This window comes from Eucyclogobius newberryi, unplaced genomic scaffold (genome assembly GCF_026437365.1).
Source record: "Eucyclogobius newberryi isolate DKJ021-1_F unplaced genomic scaffold, fEucNew1.0.hap1 SCAF_17, whole genome shotgun sequence".
In the NCBI taxonomy this organism is placed as follows: Eukaryota; Metazoa; Chordata; class Actinopteri; order Gobiiformes; family Gobiidae; genus Eucyclogobius; species Eucyclogobius newberryi.
The window spans coordinates 7,902,089-7,920,853 of record NW_027315801.1 but is presented as its reverse complement, the minus strand read 5'-3'; the positions used below and the strand labels follow the sequence as shown (position 1 = coordinate 7,920,853).

At 42.2% G+C, this 18,765-nt stretch overlaps 1 protein-coding gene across 1 annotated transcript; it reads left to right on the top strand.

The window, feature by feature from the left end:
- Positions 1 to 892: 892 nt before the first annotated feature.
- Positions 893 to 9,538, top strand: pip4k2ca (phosphatidylinositol-5-phosphate 4-kinase, type II, gamma a). Its single transcript, XM_072448898.1, has 10 exons — positions 893 to 1,143; positions 3,166 to 3,263; positions 3,813 to 3,909; positions 4,178 to 4,324; positions 5,740 to 5,886; positions 7,064 to 7,102; positions 7,413 to 7,526; positions 7,954 to 8,221; positions 8,716 to 8,819; positions 9,409 to 9,538. Exons 1-10 carry the CDS (start codon positions 982 to 984, stop codon positions 9,487 to 9,489), a joined length of 1,257 nt encoding a protein of 418 aa, XP_072304999.1. The 5' UTR covers positions 893 to 981; the 3' UTR covers positions 9,490 to 9,538.
- Positions 9,539 to 18,765: the final 9,227 nt, after the last annotated feature.

The following is an 18,765-nucleotide window of genomic DNA, read 5'->3' as shown; positions in this document are numbered from 1 at the left end:
TCAGTCGTCTCTGTTTATCAGCTTAAAATACTGATAAGAACGTATCAGGCCCAGAATCAGATTTGTTTATTATAGTCTTACTTTGCTTTTCAAATGTGCTCTAATTTACATATTTATTGATGTTTTTAAGTTCTTGTTTTATTTCTATTTCATTAATTTCTTCTGTTTTTCCCAATATTTAATGAGGCTCGTGTTGGTTTAGTAAAGAATTATAAACTGCCTCAAACTTGGATGGATTTGTCTTGATCTCAGAGATAAGAATCCACTGCCGTTCCATGAATATGTGACACTTTTAATAGCCTTAATTACGAATGAAAAAGGACTTAATTCATAATAAACACATACATTTTAAAGTCATTATCTAATAACAAATTCAGTTTAAACATGGATCCATATTTTTTCTCATGTTTATTTATTCCAAATAGTTTCAATATTGACCATATTACACATAAAATGCCTCATTTAGATATAAATAACATCGTCATCCTCAGATGTCAGTATCAGCTCAATATTAAAATTGTAGCAGATATTTGGTATCAATATATATTTACACAATCATGCCACAAGTGATTTTATATCCCAGATAAATACAGTGAGGAAAATAAGTATCTGAACATCTGTCAATCATCAAGAGTTCTGTCTCTCTCAGAGCTGTTAGTCTGCCTTTAGTCTCACCTTTAATATCAAACGTTTACGGACTTTGAGCTTTTGTCAATGAAACAAAATACCCCAGTCAATTTGAGCGAACGAATCTCAAAAATGAGGTTTGTCCAAAGTATGGTTACTATAGCAACTCCTCCGGGCATGCGCAGTCCAGGGGAACGGTGCCGAATCGGGCAAGGTTCCAAACGGGGCAATGACAGTTCCCGTCCGCGTTAGCTCCGTGTGCTAACCGCGTGCTAACCGCCTCCACCACCGCCTCCACGTCCGCCGCGGACTTCAGGAAGTGCTCCGCCGCAGACCAGCGCACCTCCGCGGCCCATGGCGTCCCTCGGCACCTCCGGGGCCAGCTCCAGCAGCCCCATGGTCCTCCTGGCGCCCAAAACCAAGACGAAAAAGAAGCATTTCGTGCAGCAGAAAGTGAAGGTGTTCCGCGCCAGTGACCCGGGGATCAGCGTGTTTATGTGGGGCGTGAATCATTCGGTGAGTGCGCGGAGGCTAATGCTAATGCTAATGCTAATGCTAATGCTGTGGTGTAACTGGACATATGGAAATTCAACAGGGACAGTTTTTCACAACAGTTATTACAGGACTGGGAATGTATTAGAGCCAAAGCAATGAAGATAAAGGTTAAGATCATGTTTAGACCCCAAAGTCCGAGTTTACACATGCTTTATTCCTTGTCAAGCCTTGTTTTAGTCCTGTTTATACCTAAAGTTGTTCTGATGTTTACATGTAGTTGATTATATTCATGGTTCAGATCTGTTTTTATCATGTTATCTTGATTTAGACCTGGTTTAGACCCCAATGTCCGAGTTTACACATGCTTTATTCCTTGTCAAGCCTTGTTTTAGTCCTGTTTATACCTAAAGTTGTTCTGATGTTTACATGTAGTTGATTATATTCATGGTTCAGATCTGTTTTTATCATGTTATCTTGATTTAGACCTGGTTTAGACCCCAATGTCCGAGTTTACACATGCTTTATTCCTTGTCAAGCCTTGTTTTAGTCCTGTTTATACCTAAAGTAGTTCTGATGTTTACATGTAGTTGATTATATTCATGGTTCATACCTGTTTTTATCATGTTATCTTGATTTAGACCTGGTTTAGACCCCAATGTCCGAGTTTACACATGGTTTATTCATTGTCAAGCCTTGTTTTAGTCCTGTTTATACCTAAAGTAGTTCTGATGTTTACCTGTAGTTGATTATATTCATGGTTTAGACCCGTTTTTATCATGTTATCTTGATTTAGACCTGGTTTATATGTATATTCCCAGTTTGTAACATCTTTTAAAGTTATACTTGGCTAAGTTATATAAGAATAAAGTGACGCCAAAGTGACGTGGAGCATAAAGTTATTTCAATGAGGAGACTGGAGTGAATGCAGAATATGAAAAAAATCAAGGTGGTTCCTGAGTGATATACATACATAATTTGTGTATTTTAAAAGAGATTATAATGGACTTTGATAATCGAGTTTTTACTGGACAAATAATCACAGACATTTTGAGCCCACAATGTTTTTTTTTAATTTTGCTTACAGATATATTACATGTTTTACCACGAATTATTCTTGCTGCGAAGCTCAAATACAACTTAAAGTCTCACAATTATACTTTTCCATCCTTTGTAATAGAAAAGTAAAGTAAAGGACCATTTTATTTCATGCAAGAAAAGGTTAAAATACGTAAAATAATAGGACAATACACACTCTATAGTCCTGGTTTTGTGCTTTTCACTCTGTCTTGATTTAGTCCTGGTTTAGATATAGTACATTTAAATAGTTTTTCTTTAATGCATGCCCTTTTTTATTTTATACATCTTGTTTTATTATTGCTCATCGTTTTATGTTGCATCGAATCACCAAAGCATGGCAATAAACCCTTTCTGATTCTGGTGTAGACCCACTCGGCACAATTATCGTGGTGAGAATCATTTCGATCGATGATAGTATTGCAATACTCTGTAACATTTCTGTTGGTTTGTGGAAATATACTCCATACACATCACGTACTTGAGTTAATAATTAATACATTCTGTGTTTAAACAACTATAATCTATTTATAAGTGAAAACAACAATAATCTAGAATGATAAGTGTCAGTTTTCTGCCCTTTCTGGTGGTATCATGGTGAAGTCCTGGTTTAGCTCATTTGGTTTTGCTCATTTTACTGACAAATCCAATGAGGCTAATGCTAACGGGCTGCAGTGTCGTGTGTCCGGCTTAATGTAAATTTAACACAAAACCGTATGGAAAGGAGCCCTGTGCTCGCCGAATGTGCCTGTGCTCGCAGAATGTCCCCGCGCTCGCCGAATGTCCCAGCGCTCGCCGAATGTCCCCTCGCTCGCCGAATGTCCCCGCTCTCGCCGAATGTCTTCGTTTGCATGTGTCGCCTGATGATTGATGCATCTTATTTCGAGCTCACTCCGGGCGCGCACACTTTTGAACATAGCAGTTTATTTCAGCGTTCTTTTACGTCTAACGGTGCATTTATCTGAACAGATAAACGACTTGAGCCAGGTGCCGGTGCCCGTGATGCTGCTGCCAGACGACTTCAAGGCAAACACCAAGATCAAGGTCAACAACCATCTTTTTAACAAGTATGCTCACTTCACCTGCACTATGTAGTACGAGTAAGACTCAACAGGAGAAAGTAGGAGGCGACGGCACTCGATAAGTAAAATGCGGTCTGTAGCCTGGACCAATCACGGCGCAGCATCGTGGTTTTGGTAGAGCCAATGGTGTAGCGCTCAAACCAACCAACCTCGCCAAAATCCTGCCCGTAAACGTTGATGCACAAAACACGAATGGACAGAAGAAGCACAAAAACTTCATAGTACACATTTTTAGACAGATTTGATGCAGCGTTTTTGAAATATCTATTGTATATGTAATGTATATGTACTATAACTGTATCTCCCACTGCAGGGCCAGCAACAACTGTGTACAATGTGTTCATATACCTTTTTAAAATACCTTTATTACTTATCTTTGCCATTTATTAGATTACCTGGCTCCATATAATGATAATACATTCTCTACATCCTCTGGGGACCGGGAGTAGATGGCCCGCGGCCCGCTGGTTGGGGACCCCTGTGTTGAGGCGCAGAAATGATCAAAAGCTTCTTTTCCGTGGCATGTTTTCGCAGAGAGAATCTCCCGGGGCATTTCAAGTTCAAGGAGTACTGTCCACAGGTGTTCAGGAACCTGCGGGAGCGCTTCGGCATCGAGGATCTGGACTATCAGGTGAGTCGAGAACCGTTCTGCCACTTCTCGTTTATCTGCTCGTGCCCACATCAGAGCTAAGTATTGACACTCACACTTTGAAATACGACTGGATGATATGGAATAAAACGCAGATCACCATTTGTTTCACACCACTAGAAAAGTTATATATAGTGCACCTTTTAATACATTTACATGACAAAAAACATTGATGGTGTGTGTTTGTCTTGAACGTTTGCCCTCGCCGTCGGTGGCAGAGCCGTGGGTCAACACTTTTCCTCTGGCGCAGGTGTCGCTGACGCGCAGCCCTCCTCTGACCGTGGAAGCCCAGGGCGAAGGCCTTCTGCTCAACTCCTACGACAAGACCCTGGTCATTAAACAGATCTCCAGCGAAGACGTGGCCGACATGCACAACATCCTGTCAGAGTATCACCAGGTACATTTACTCTTCAGATGCTCGTTTCAGGCGGTCTGTTCACAGTCTGTGCCGTCTCGTGTCCAGACAGGAACCGTATCCGAGGTGTTCCTCTTTTGTTTGTTCACCGTGCAAACATTAACAGTTTTAGTTACACCTTTCCTCCATGTGCTCCTGCTGAATCAGGCTAAAGTCTCGATGGGGCCGTTTAGAAGGCCGGATTAAACAAAGAGCGCTTGAAAGAGGAAGTGTCCTTGAGAGGCCAGTGCACTTCGTCAAGGGGAGATCAGTGTCTGGACGACTTGATACTCTATATTAACAAAAACGTATAAAAGCTGGCCCAGAGAAAAAGAACAAAACATAACATGAAAAGAAAGGCTAAGGCATAAATGTGTCCAAATATGTGTCCCATTTAGTCCAGACTGTTTTAAATGTGTCCCAGGTCCCACACGTCTGACGGTGGAAATGTGTGTTTGGACAGTTTTATTCTCCACTAAAGTTGTAAAACAGTGAGAGTCTGTAGAAGCATGTGTGTGTTTGGTGATTAGGGGCCGTTTCTGAGCAAATACATTTAAAAAATGTAAATGAGAGACTTGGTGGTCTGAGCTGGATGTTAAATGTTTGTTTGGAGAACTCATAACTTCTCTAAGAAACATCCATGAATGAGGCTTTGTTTTGTTTCTAGGCTCGACTTATCATTTTAATAAATTTTTTATATGAACTATTGGGAATTTTGTTAGTTTTTGGTGTTGAGAGGGCTGAATATATAACTCCTATAGAGTTTTAATCCTGCTATTTATTTGATGAACCTCATGTTTTTAACATATCAATAATAATCAGTAATATTGTTATGCTGTGAGTATGAAGTGGTTGGGGAAGGAGCCTGTAAGCTCGGCACTCTAAATGTATCGCGTATAATAACTACACTGGACTCATGTAGCACTGTAAATGTATCTTGTATAATAACTACACTGGACTTGTGTAGCACTGTAAATGTATCACGTATAATAACTACACTGGACTCATGTAGCACTGTAAATGTATCACGTATAATAACTACACTGGACTCATGTAGCACTGTAAATGTATCTTGTATAATAACTACACTGGACTTGTGTAGCACTGTAAATGTATCACGTATAATAACTACACTGGACTCATGTAGCACTGTAAATGTATCACGTATAATAACTACACTGGACTCATGTAGCACTGTAAATGTATCTCGTATAATAACTACACTGGACTTGTGTAGCACTGTAAATGTATCACGTATAATAACTACACTGGACTCATGTAGCACTGTAAATGTATCTCGTATAATAACTACACTGGACTTGTGTAGCACTGTAAATGTATCACGTATAATAACCACACTGGACTCATGTAGCATTGTAAATGTATCACATATAATAAGGTAACGTGTGTTGTTGCAGCACATCGTGAAGTGCCATGGAAACACGCTGCTGCCTCAGTTCCTGGGTATGTACAGAGTGAGCGTGGACAGCGAGGAGACGTACCTGATCGTCATGAGGAACATGTTCAGCCACAGACTCATCGTGCACCGCAAGTACGACCTCAAGGTATGAAACGACCTCGAGGTATGAAACGACCTCGAGGTATGAAACGACCTCGAGGTATGAAACGACCTCTAGGTATGAAACGACCTCTAGGTATGAAACGACCTCGAGGTATGAAACGACCTCGAGGTATGAAACGACCTCGAGGTATGAAACGACCTCGAGGTATGAAACGACCTCTAGGTATGAAACGACCTCGAGGTATGAAACGACCTCTAGGTATGAAACGACCTCGAGGTATGAAACGACCTCGAGGTATGAAACGACCTCGAGGTATGAAACGACCTCGAGGTATGAAACGACCTCGAGGTATGAAACGACCTCTAGGTATGAAACGACCTCGAGGTATGGAACGACCTCGAGGTATGGAACGACCTCGAGGGTATGGAACGACCTCGAGGGTATGGAACGACTTCGAGGTATGGAACGACCTCAAGGTATGGAACGACCTCCAGGTATGGAACGACCTCAAGGTATGAAACGAAACGACCTCCAGGTATGAAACGACAAACGCAACTCCAGATATCGTTCTAATGAGGACACTACACTGTCATTATTCCTCGCACAGATCTTCAGCGTGTCATCGTTCCTCACACAGATCTTCAGTGTGTCATTGTTCATCACACAGATCTTCAGTGTGTCATTGTTCCTCACACAGATCTTCAGCGTGTCATTATTCCTCACACAGATCTTCAGCGTGTCATCGTTCCTCACACAGATCTTCAGCGTGTCATTGTTCCTCACACAGGTCTTCAGTGTGTCATTGTTCCTCACACAGATCTTCAGTGTGTCGTTGTTCCTCACACAGATCTTCAGTGTGTCATTATTCCTCACACAGATCTTCAGTGTGTCGTTGTTCCTCACACAGATCTTCAGCGTGTCGTTGTTCCTCACACAGATCTTCAGCGTGTCATTGTTCCTCACACAGATCTTCAGCGTGTCATTGTTCCTCACACAGATCTTCAGCGTGTCATTGTTCCTCACACAGGTCTTCAGTGTGTCATTGTTCCTCACACAGATCTTCAGTGTGTCGTTGTTCCTCACACAGATCTTCAGCGTGTCATTGTTCCTCACACAGATCTTCAGTGTGTCGTTGTTCCTCACACAGATCTTCAGCGTGTCATTGTTCCTCACACAGATCTTGGGTTAGGGTTATAACGCTGTCATATTTATGTTTCAGGGCTCTCTGGTGTCTCGAGAGGCAAGTGACAAAGAAAGGGTAAGACTTTAGACATATATGTTTTTAATGATTGTATGAACACATTTGTCAATAAATGGACAAAGTGCAATACAAAAGCACTTTATTTACTCGATCTTGACAAAAATGTCTTGAAATGTGTTTGTTGAGGTTTACTAATCAGATGGATGTGAAATGAACCAGTGCAAATGTGTTTTTCATTATAAATCTGCTCTTTTTGTTGCTTTTTTTAAACTATGAACGCTATACTTGATATTGAAACTTTGTATATACTTCTAAATTTAAATTTATTGCCCAACTCTAAGCTGAGATCCCCTGTGGTCTGATGCAGGTGAAGGAGCTGCCCACGTTCAAAGACATGGACTTCAGGAACAACATGCAGAAGGTGTATGTGACGGAGGAGGAGAAGGAGAAGTTCATGGAGAAACTCAACCGAGACGTGGAGGTAACGCCCACAGTGCCAGGCCCGCAGTGTCAGGCCCGCAGTGTGCCCGCAGTGTCAGGCCCGCAGTGTCAGGCCCGCAGGTTCGCGCCTCCACCACACGAGGGCGGCGCCACCACACGTGCCACGGGCAAAAGTGCTCTCGTTTATACAATTAACAAAGAACAATCGAAGGCCGTGGTGGATCTGAACCAGAAAGTTCCTCTGCTGTTTGTGGAAGTTCTGCACACTTCCTGCGACGCTTACAAAATAAAAGCCTGTTGTGACTAATATACAATAGAAATACACATCTGACGTGTCTTTCTGAAGGCAGTCTGTCACTGTCCTTGTAAATAAAATGATTGTTAATTGGTATTTATCTTTACTACAGTAAATTAATGTGTATTTTAGATGTATTTATTTATTAATTTATCTTCTCGTGTTCTCTCAGTTCCTGGTGAAGTTAAAGATCATGGACTATAGTTTGCTGCTGGGCATCCATGACGTGGGCCGGGCTGAGCGGGAGGAAGAGGAGGGCGAGGAGGTGCAGAACGAGGAGGAGCAGGAGACAGAGAACGGTGTGGCGCCGCCCGCTGCTGTGGTGGGCTCATACGGGAACTCTCCGGAGGGAATCGCCGGGTACATGTCCTCGTACAAGCCGCTGGGCCCCGGCGAGTACGACCCGTACGTGGACGTGTACGGAGTCAAGAGCTGCGCAGGTGAACGAGGCAGGGCAAAAAAAGCGATCTGCTCAACCACACTTTGATATGGTCACTATAAAACATGAGCGACCTCCATTAAAGCAGAGTTGGGGACAGAGGAAGGAGAGAACAGCAAACCGGACAAATAAACCTCACATGAAGCTACTGTTAAACTACAACGTTCGAAGTTCTTCTTGTATTTTCCTCCCAATTCAATGAAGCCCAGTCCACAATCATTAATCCAGTTTGAAGTGTTCTTTACGAAAATAAAACATTAAGCGGGTGTAAATCCTCACCGTTTATAAATCTGTTTTATAAATCACTTTATAACTCTGATGGTCAGTGAACAACAGTAAAGTCACGTCCTGTACAGCATAAAAAGCATCTGCACCACAGAAAAAAACATATAATACACAGTTTGAGCATTTTCACTCCATGTTTAACTCACATTATCTCATGACTCCCGTGTATTTAGATGAGCATTTATGTCACGCAGTAACATGTTGTTGCAGGGGCCCCTCAGAGGGAGGTCTACTTCATGGGCCTCATCGACGTTCTCACTCAATACGACACAAAGAAGAAAGCGGCGCACGCAGCCAAAACCGTCAAACACGGGGTGAGTTCTGAAGCTCTTGAGGAGATTATGATGAGAGCATGATGAACCCTGAGGAGAGCATGATGAACCCTGAGGAGAGCATGAGAGAGCATGATGAACCCTGAGGAGAGCATGATGAACCCTGAGGAGAGCATGATGAACCCTGAGGAGAGCATGATGAACCCTGAAGTTTCACTCCAGAGAAATCAACTGTGAAGGGCACTGTCAAAGCTCATGCTTTGTTTCCCTCCTGTGATCATGCTTTGCTCATGCTTTGCTCATGTTGTGCTCATGCTTTGCTCATGTTGTGCTCATGTTGTGCTCATGTTGTGCTCATGTTGTGCTCATGCTTTGCTCATGTTGTGCTCATGTTGTGCTCATGCTGTGCTCATGCTGTGCTCATGTTATGCTCATGCTTTGCTCATGTTGTGCTCATGCTTTGCTCATGTTGTGCTCATGTTGTGCTCATGTTGTGCTCATGTTGTGCTCATGTTGTGCTCATGCTGTGCTCATGCTGTGCTCATGCTGTGCTCATGCTGTGCTCATGCTGTGATCATGCTTTGCTCATGCTTTGCTCATGCTTTGCTCATGCTGTGCTTTCCTCCCTCAGGCCGGGGCGGAGATCTCCACGGTTCACCCGGAGCAGTACGCCAAGCGCTTCCGAGACTTCATTTCAAACATCTTTGCCTAAAAGCGGTCGACGCTGCCAGAATCTTCTCGACGTCTGCACAAATGAGCCATCATGAGCCGTGGCCTGAGCCTAGACTACTTTAAGTGTGAACTTCTGATGCATTTCCTGTATTTATTTTAGATATTTGTACTACGAAGCACTCGCAATAAGGAACATAGAGATATTAGTCTTTCCACTGCCAAGAAAGAAAACTGATTTAAACTGAGAATATTCATCTTTAGAGTCATTTATGTTCTTATTAAGCCTAGTTAAAGATATACTCTGTAACCTCTTCTGGTTGTCTCCATGGAGATGTTCTTGCTTTGCCTGAAATGTTCCGCAATATGGCGTTAAACTCTTCTGTCTCTATGGAAACAGGCTTCTGACACTGAGTCTATCATAGAAAACGCATGTAACTGGACTTCTGCCCCCTACAGGCAAGATAATAGCTAATTTAGACTAAAATAGACCGTAATATTGATTTCTTCGTCTTCTGTGGTCAAGTTGCCCAAGGCCTTCTTTTATTTATCTTTTCATAGTTCAGTTCCATGACAGCAGGGGGCGCTCCGACACCCACAATACCTCACAAGTGACTTGAAGCATGTTTAAAGCCACAAGAGCGCATAATGTCCACGCTCACGTCAAAAGGAAGGATGTTTTTGCAGTGTAGTCTTTGCAAACGTGTGTCGACGACGCCCCGCCTCCGTGTCGTTGTCCGCGGCAACCCTTAACCACGGCGGCAGGTCGTTTGAATGTGTTCAGTGCCAAAAATGTACTAAACCAGGCCTCAACTAGTACTAAACAAGGCCGCAACTATTTTGCTTTTATTGTTTTCATTTGTCACATTTATTTTGGCCGTTTTAAACATGCATTTATGTTTATATTGTTGTGAGAAACATGTTCTTTCTTACGTTTTTGTGAGAAGAAGTTGCAGAGGAAGTTTAAGTTTGACGTACATGTATTTTCTTATCCATGACTCAAAACAACCCGACTCCAGTTTGAGCTTTGGTTTAAAGAGGGTTAAAATGACAACAGAAGGGCCATCCGGTGTAAAGCTGCGCCTAAAAACACTCACTCACTAGACCAGGTTTAAACCTGGTTTAGCCCTGGATTAGGCCTGGTTCAGACCCGTTTTAGTCCCGCTTTAGACCCGCTTTGTGATGAAGGATCATTCATGTAAATAAAGGCCTTTGTCTTGTTCTGTTACTGTTGAAATGCACTAATCTGTCTGGATTAAATATGTTTATTATATTTGATCATAAATGACGTCCATTTCACGATAATAAATGTTAAACGTGTGATAAACAGAGATGAGTCAGAAGATAAAGGTGCACTGTGTAACTTTGGAACGTTCCACTAAAGAGCATCAAACATGAATTATGAGATTCTAATGCCGTATTGTGGAACATTTAGTTCCACGGTGCATTTTTACCACATAAAGAGAAGGTTCCGGTGTAAAAAACACTCCTGTTTGTAAAATCAAGGCAAACTAATGTGATTCACTGTAAAACTAGAACACGATTGCACATGTTGTATTTTTGCAAAGCTTTTGGACCAAAATATATTTTACAGTGACACTATGAACCGTGTTTGTTTTTATTTCATATCGGGCTTGAGTCATTGACATTTTATTTAATTTTTATGTTTTTGTTCTTTTGTTTCTCTGACATTCCCACGTCGCAGCAGTTTCTCGTCGCTCGTAGACTGAACTCTGAGTTTTTATTGAGTGTCTGCTTTGTCATAAAGCAGACTATATGTTCTTGTATTTTTTTTTATTATATCAGGATTTTCCTGATATTTGACGCGTTTCAGCTCCTTATCACTTTCACCGATTTCAACAAGTTATACCTCTTTACGATCGCTTGCACCGTCTTAGGAGGGCTATTGCTTTTGACATTAACTTTTGAACAATAGACCTGAGCATTCCATGGAATGAACATTCCATTCCATGGCTCGAGCCTAACAAGAAAAAAGTCTTTACTACACACATGTAGTACTTTTACGCAAGAATGCAGACACTCATTATCATTATCTAGTTTCATATATTCTCAGTAAATGTGTTTCTAAAGGTGATTTTTGAGACGCTTCACACTTTCAGTATCGATATTAGAATCCCTTTTTTTGACAGTCACTAAAAACTAAATCTTTAGAATCCATCCATCCATCCATCCATTTTCTACCACTTGCTCCCTTTCGGGGTTGCGGGTGACTGGAGCCTATCCCAGTGACTTCGGGCCTTGGGACAGTGGCCAACTCGTCGCAGGGCCAACACATTACTGACAGCCATTCACTCACATTCATTCACTAGGGCCAATTTAGAGTCACCAATTTAACCTAACACATGCATGTCTTTGGACGGTGGGAGGAAGCCGGAGAACCCGGAGAGAACCCACGGTAACATCTTCAGAATCATTTCAGTCAAAGACACTTTCAATCTGGGCTTGAGTCAATAATTACATTTTATTTATTTATGCTATTTTGTATTGTATTTATTTTTACTTTATATTTATTTTTACTTATTTTATTTTATTTACCCTTATTTATTTATACCTATTTTACATATTTTCATTTATTGTATTTTTTTATGTATTTATTTTTACTTATTTTATTTATTTATACTTTATCTTTCTTATTTTATTTATTGTATTTTTATTGTATTTATTTTACTTATTTATACTTACTTTATTTTACTGATTTTATCATTTTTATTTTATTTTACTTATTTTATTTTTATTTATTGTATTTTCATTTATTTATACTTATTTTATTTTTATTTATTGTATTTTTTATTGTATTTATTTCACTTATTTATACTTATTTTATTTTACGTATTTTATTTATTGTATCTTTATTTTTACTTATTTTATTTTACTTATTATTTTCTTTCATTTCTTTACACCCTGCGGTTCTTTTGTTTACACATCATTTGCACATTTCACAGAAATACAAAATATCAAATTCTCACAAAACGTGTATTTGTGTTTTTGTACTTCAAACAGCCTTAAAGTTACAAATTAGTAAAATGAAACTATTTCTGTTTCAAAAGTGTTTTAAATATGGTTAGAGATAAAAATGGTTTTACAGTGCTGTCCATGTTATTATAAACATTTCTGGCCGTTATGTTATTTAGAACAGTATTTTTACTCTTGTACTTACTAAAGACATGTTTTATGCACATTAACTCTTCATTATAGATGATTTGAGATTAATGTGCTGCATTAAAGTCATTATTTTTACAGTGTATTTCTACAGTTTCCTCGTCATAACCAGGCCCCGCCCCGTTTAACTTCAGAGCGCTTACGGCCCCTGGTGTTAATGAGCTGCATGTGGAACGTGTTTTTGACTCGTTAAATCATGATTATTATTATTATTATTATTTCAAGCCAAATTATTTTACTTCATGTTAAAAAACAAAAGTGAGAAATGTTTGGAAACGTGTGAAATCTTTTACATTTAAAGCTAAAATTACTGAAATTATGATTATATTAGTAGTAGTAGTATGATTATGATAAGATGATTATGATGATTATGATGATTGTTATGATGGTTATCATGATTTTTATGATGATTGTTATGATGATTATCATGATTTTTTTATGATGATTATGATGTTTTTTATGATGGTTGTTATGATGGTTATGATGATTGTTATGATGGTTATGATGATTTTTATGATGATTATGATGGTTGTTATGATGGTTATGATGATTTTTATGATGATTATGATGGTTGTTATGATGGTTATGATGATTGTTATGATGATTATGATGTTGTTATGATGATTACTATGGTTTTTATGATGATTGTTGATGATTGTTATGATGATTATGATGATTTTTATGATGATTATGACGGTTGTTATGATGATTATGATTGTTATGATGATTGTTATGGTTGTTGTTGTTGTTATTATGATTATGATGATGATTATGATGATTGTTATGATGATTATGATGGTTGTTATGACGATTATGATGATTATGATTGTTATGATTGTTATTACGTCCAAGTGGTCATGGTCGTCGTGTCCAGTGCTGTTCTTGTTTATCGTCCATAACAAACCTCTGGTCAAATATCGCTGTCGGCTGAACTCCAGACTCGTGTTCGCTCCTTGTCATTTCCCTTTGTGTTTCTTTCTGGACATCGTGGCTTTGTGCTGACTGTCCTTCCTGTTTCACATCGTGGAGAATCTGCTGACCGGTTCCTCCGCAAAGAGCCGCACGGACGCAGCGTTTGGGGCAGGATGACCCGGGACGAGGCGCAAAACGCTGACGCTCGTTTATCACCAAGAACCAGGGCCAAAACAAACCTGACCGCTCCGTGTCCTGACCGAGGCTCTGACCGAGGCCCGAGCTGCTGACCGAGGCCGAGCTGCTGACCGCTCCGTGTCCTGACCGAGGCCCGAGCTGCTGACCGAGGCCGAGCTGCTGACCGCTCCGTGTCCTGACCGAGGCCCGAGCTGCTGGCCGCTCCGTGCCCTGACCGAGGCCCGAGCTGCTGACCGAGGCCCGAGCTGCTGGCCGCTCCGTGCCCTGACCGAGGCCCAAGCTGCTGACCAAGGACCGAGCTGCTGACCGATCTGTGTCCTGACCGAGGCCCGAGCTGCTGACCGAGGCCCGAGCTGCTGGCCGCTCCGTGCCCTGACCGAGGCCCGAGCTGCTGACCGAGGACCGAGCTGCTGACCGATCTGTGTCCTGACCGAGGCCCGAGCTGCTGACCGAGGCCCGAGCTGCTGGCCGCTCCGTGCCCTGACCGAGGCCCGAGCTGCTGACCGAGGACCGAGCTGCTGACCGATCTGTGTCCTGACCGAGGCCCGAGCTGCTGACCGAGGCCCGAGCTGCTGACCGCTCTGTGTCCTGACCGAGGCCCGAGCTGTGCAAAATTTCTCTCGGTTGATGTTTAAATGTTGCACAAAACATGAACGAACATATTCTCACATTTCTGTCTTTTTGAGCTTGTTTTCATTATAGACTGTGCACTCTTTAACCCGTTTAACCCGTGTCCGTTTAACCCGTCTCTCTTTAACACGTTTAACCCGTATCCCTTCAACCCGTTTAACCCGTGTATGTTTAACCCGTGTCCGTTTAACCCGTGTCCGTTTAACCCGTGACACAGACATATGTCCAAACTGGTTACGTTAGGTTTATTAATTTACACTGATGAATGGTCACCTTCACATGAAAAACTCCTGTAAAACCAGCACAACACAAAGAAATGAACCAATACATCAACCAAGATAATCAAATATAAGATAATCAAAGATGCACATCAAGTTGAAATAGACATGAGGTGTGGAAAAGCACAATCCAAAAGTAGATTTGTAGATTTGAAAGTGTTTTGAAAACTGATGCTGGAGGAGGGAAGGTTGTTCCAGATTTTAGATCCTCCAGAACACTGAACTGGCACTGAGTTGTATTATGAGTAAAGTGCTCTAATGAGATGACCGCCACGAGTTGGATATTCATGAAATTCATAGTTAACGGCAAGCATTTTGGGGGAGGAGTTTTCCAATAGAATTACAAGCAAATTGACCAATTTGACGATAGTTTACTTGGTAAACACTAAGACCCTGACCTAGTCAGGTTGGTGCCCCTCGGAGCGCTGCATGTTTGTTTGTTTGTTTGTTTTCTTCAGTCATTAGGAAAAGGACATGTACAGAAAGCAGCGTTCAGGCTGAAGTTTAACACTTGAACCTATTTACATAAAATACAACCTACAATATGGCGGCACATCAGGGTTATGTGCGTAATGGGAGTGGTAGCACTGAGTGCAAGAGTGTGCACACAGTTCCGTTTTTTATTTTTATTCCGCCCCCTCCATAAAGGATTAAAAAAAATGTTTTGACTGAATCAAACAGGTTATAGGTCACATTAAAGGTGGAAAAAGTTCTGAAATGGGTTTTATCTTGGTCTAATTTTTTTACATCACAAAACCTGGCATTTTAACAGAGGTTCGTAGGCGTTTTATACCCGCTGTACACTTGATGTCAGAAGAATCAAGGCGCGAGGTCAAAGAAATCAAGAATCTGGTTGATAATTAAACCAGATGTGCTCATTGGAGAAACCAATCTTAAAAAAGGACTATCAAACGGTCTCAAAGAAATTCATTTGACGAACCATTCGACCATTTGAGGGGCTTCACCATCACCATTTATAGTGCGGGTGGAGACTTGTTGACCTCGACTGGGGATGTCTTCGGACAGTGGAAGGAATACTTTGAGGACCTCCTCAATGTTTTTATGGACAGAATTTCTAGCGCAGTCTGGTTTGGGGACCACAGGATCTCATCTCTGCTGTTTGCAGACGATGTTGTCCTGATGGCTCCATCAAACCTGGACCTGCAACGTGCACTGGGACGGTTTGCAGCCAAGTGTGACGCGTCTGGGAAGAGGATCAGCACCTACAAATCTGAGGCCATGGTTCTCAATCGGGGAAAGGTGGCTTGCCCTCTCCAGGTGGGTGGGGTGTCCTTTCCCCAAGTGAAGGAGTTCAAGTATCTCGGGGTCTTGTTCACAAGTGAGGGATGTAGCGTGAGTTTAACAGGTGGATCAGTACAGCATCTGCAGTAATGTGGTATCAGACTGGTGTGGTGAAGGAGTCGAAAGACAAAGCTCTCAATTTACCGGTCAATATGTCCTACTCGCACGTATGGTCATGAGCTTTGGGTAATAACCGAAAGGACCAGATTGAGAACAAGGACAAGGTTGAAATGAGTTTCCTCCGCAGGGTGGCTGGGTGCTCCCTTAGAGCTCGAAGAAGAGCCAATGATTCTTCACGTTGAGAGGAGCCTGCTGAGGTGGCTTGGGCATCTGTTTCAGATGCTGTCTGGACGCCTCTTTGCGGAGGTGTTCCGGGCATGTCCCTCCGGGAAAAGGTCCCAGAGAAGACCCAGGACACACTGGAGAGACTATGTCTCTCGGCTGGCCTGGGAAAGCCTCAGGATCCCCCCGGAGGTGCTGGAGGGAAGTCTGGGAGTCCCTGCTTAGACTGCTGCCCCCGCAACTCGGCCCCGGATAAGTGGAAGAAGATGAATGGAATGATGAACCAATACTTTTGCGTATCATTGCCACTGCATTGGTCTGTTTTTCTGCTTCTCGTCTTTTCCTGAGGAATTGCAGAGTGGTCCGGTGGGAAAGGTCCAGTCCCAACAAACAGGGAGCATGCTTAGTAACAACTTTAGTTTGATTCACCTCTTCTTTGTTTCTCATTTTGGACTGGACTGGTACAATGGGTTTGGCAATGGTTTTAGCGTACTCCAAAGCCTTTATTCTGGGAACATTCTTTTTGTTGGTATCTGAATCTTTGCCTGATGGACGGGGAATCCTACATGTCTTTTTGTTCTGCTCGCGGATCAGATTTGAATACAGCTTCTGTCGTTCAATTTTCTCAGCTACTTTCTCAGCAGCAGTGTAATCTGGTCCAAGGCCTTTAAGGATGACAGGCTTCAACTGTCTGTAATCTTTCAAGTTGTATTCCTTATAGGCAGGCTTTGTTCCCAAGAGCGTCTTTATCTCCATCTGCACAAGATAATCATCAGATACTCTTCCTTGGTCAGCCTGTGTGGGACTTAACTCAGCTTCCCGCTCTGATTCTGGCTGGCCTATAGGGGGCAGCACTTTGAAGGACTTGGAGCTTTGAGGTGTGCAGGAGGGTGTTTCTGAGAGCTGTGGTACAATCTGAGCAGTCTGGATTCCAGCTGGATTTAAATCTTCTTTCTGTTCAGCTTTCCTCCCTTTTTTTATATGACTGACCTGTACAAGGGGGTTGGTGCTGGTTTTAGTATACTCCAAATAATTTATTCTGGGAACTTTCTTGTTGCTGGTATCCAGATCCTTGGCTGATAGACAGGGAATCCTACTTTTCTTTTTGTCCTGCTCGCGGATCATATTTGTCTCATGGGCAGGCCTTGTTCTCAAGGACGTCTTTATCTCCATTTGCACAAGGTACTCATCAGATACTGTTCTTTGGCCAGCCTGTATTGAACTTAATTCAGCTTCGCTCTGTGATCCCAGCTGGCCTATAGGGGGTGGCACTTTGTTGGAGCTGGTGCTTTGAGGTGTGCTGGAGGGTGTATCTAAGAGCTGTGGTACAATCTGAGCAGTCTGGACTTCAGATGGATTTAAGTCTTCATTTTGCTCAGCTACTGTCCCTTTTTTTATCTGACTGACCTGTACAAGGGGGTTGGCGCTGGTTTTAGTATACTCCAAAGAGTTTATTCTGCGAACATTCTTGTTGTTTGTATCCAAATCCTCGGCTGATAGACGGGGAATCCTACTTCTCTTTTTGTTCTGCTCGCGGATCAGATTTGAATACAGCTTCTGTCGTTCAATTTTCTCAGCTACTTTCTCAGCAGCAGTGTAATCTGGTCCAAGGCCTTTAAGGATGACAGGCTTCAACTGTCTGTAATCTTTCAAGTTGTATTCCTTATAGGCAGGCTTTGTTCCCAAGAGCGTCTTTCTCTTCATCTGCACAAGGTACTCATCAGATACTCTTCTTTGGTCAGCCTGTGTGGGACTTAACTCAGCTTCCATCTCTGATCCCGGCTTGTCTGTAAGGGGCAGTAATTTGTAGGAGCTGGAGCTTTGAGGTGTGTAGGAGGGTGTTTCTGAGAGCTGTGGTACAATCTGAGCAGTCTGGACTCCAGCTGGATTTAAGTTTTCTTTCTGTTCAGTTTTCCTCCCTCTTTTTGTCTGACTGATCTGTACAAGGGGTTTGGCAATGGTTTTAGCGTAATCCAAAGAACTTATTCTGTGATCATTATTTTTGTTGGTATCTGAATCCTTGGCTGATAGAAAGGGAATCCTACTTGTCTTTTTGTTCTGCTCGCGGATCAGATTTGAATACAGCTTCTGTCGTTTCATTTTTTCAGCTGCTTTCTCAGCAGCAGTGTAATCTGGTCCATGGCCTTGAAGAGTGACAACAGGCTTCAACTGTCTGTAATCTTTCAAGTTGTATGCCTTATAGGCAGGCCTTGTTCCCAAGAGCATTTTTCTCTCCATCTTCACAAGGTACTCATCAGATACTCTTCTTTGGTCAGCCTGTGTGGGACTTAACTCAGCTTCCCTCTCTGATCCTGGCTGGCCTAGAGGGGGCGGCACTTTGTTGAAGCAGGAGCTTTGAGGCGTGCTTGAGAGTGTATATACGAGCTGTGGTACAATCTGAGCAGTCTGGACTCCAGCTGTATTTAAGTCTACTTTCTGTTCAGCTTTCCTCCTTTTTTTCATCTGACTGACCTGTACAAGGGGGTTGGTGCTGGTTTCAACATACCCCAAAGCCTTTATTCTGGGAACTTTCTTGT

What these genes read in the sequence shown, in the direction of transcription:
- pip4k2ca (XM_072448898.1), top strand. Translation starts at nt 982, where the DNA reads ATGGCGTCCCTCGGCACCTCCGGGGCCAGCTCCAGCAGCCCCATGGTC. An exon ending in CGGAGTCAAGAGCTGCGCAG is followed by an intron (nt 8,222 to 8,715) that starts GTGAACGAGGCA and finishes ATGTTGTTGCAG; the next exon opens with GGGCCCCTCAGAGGGAGGTC. An exon ending in CCAAAACCGTCAAACACGGG is followed by an intron (nt 8,820 to 9,408) that starts GTGAGTTCTGAA and finishes TTCCTCCCTCAG; the next exon opens with GCCGGGGCGGAGATCTCCAC.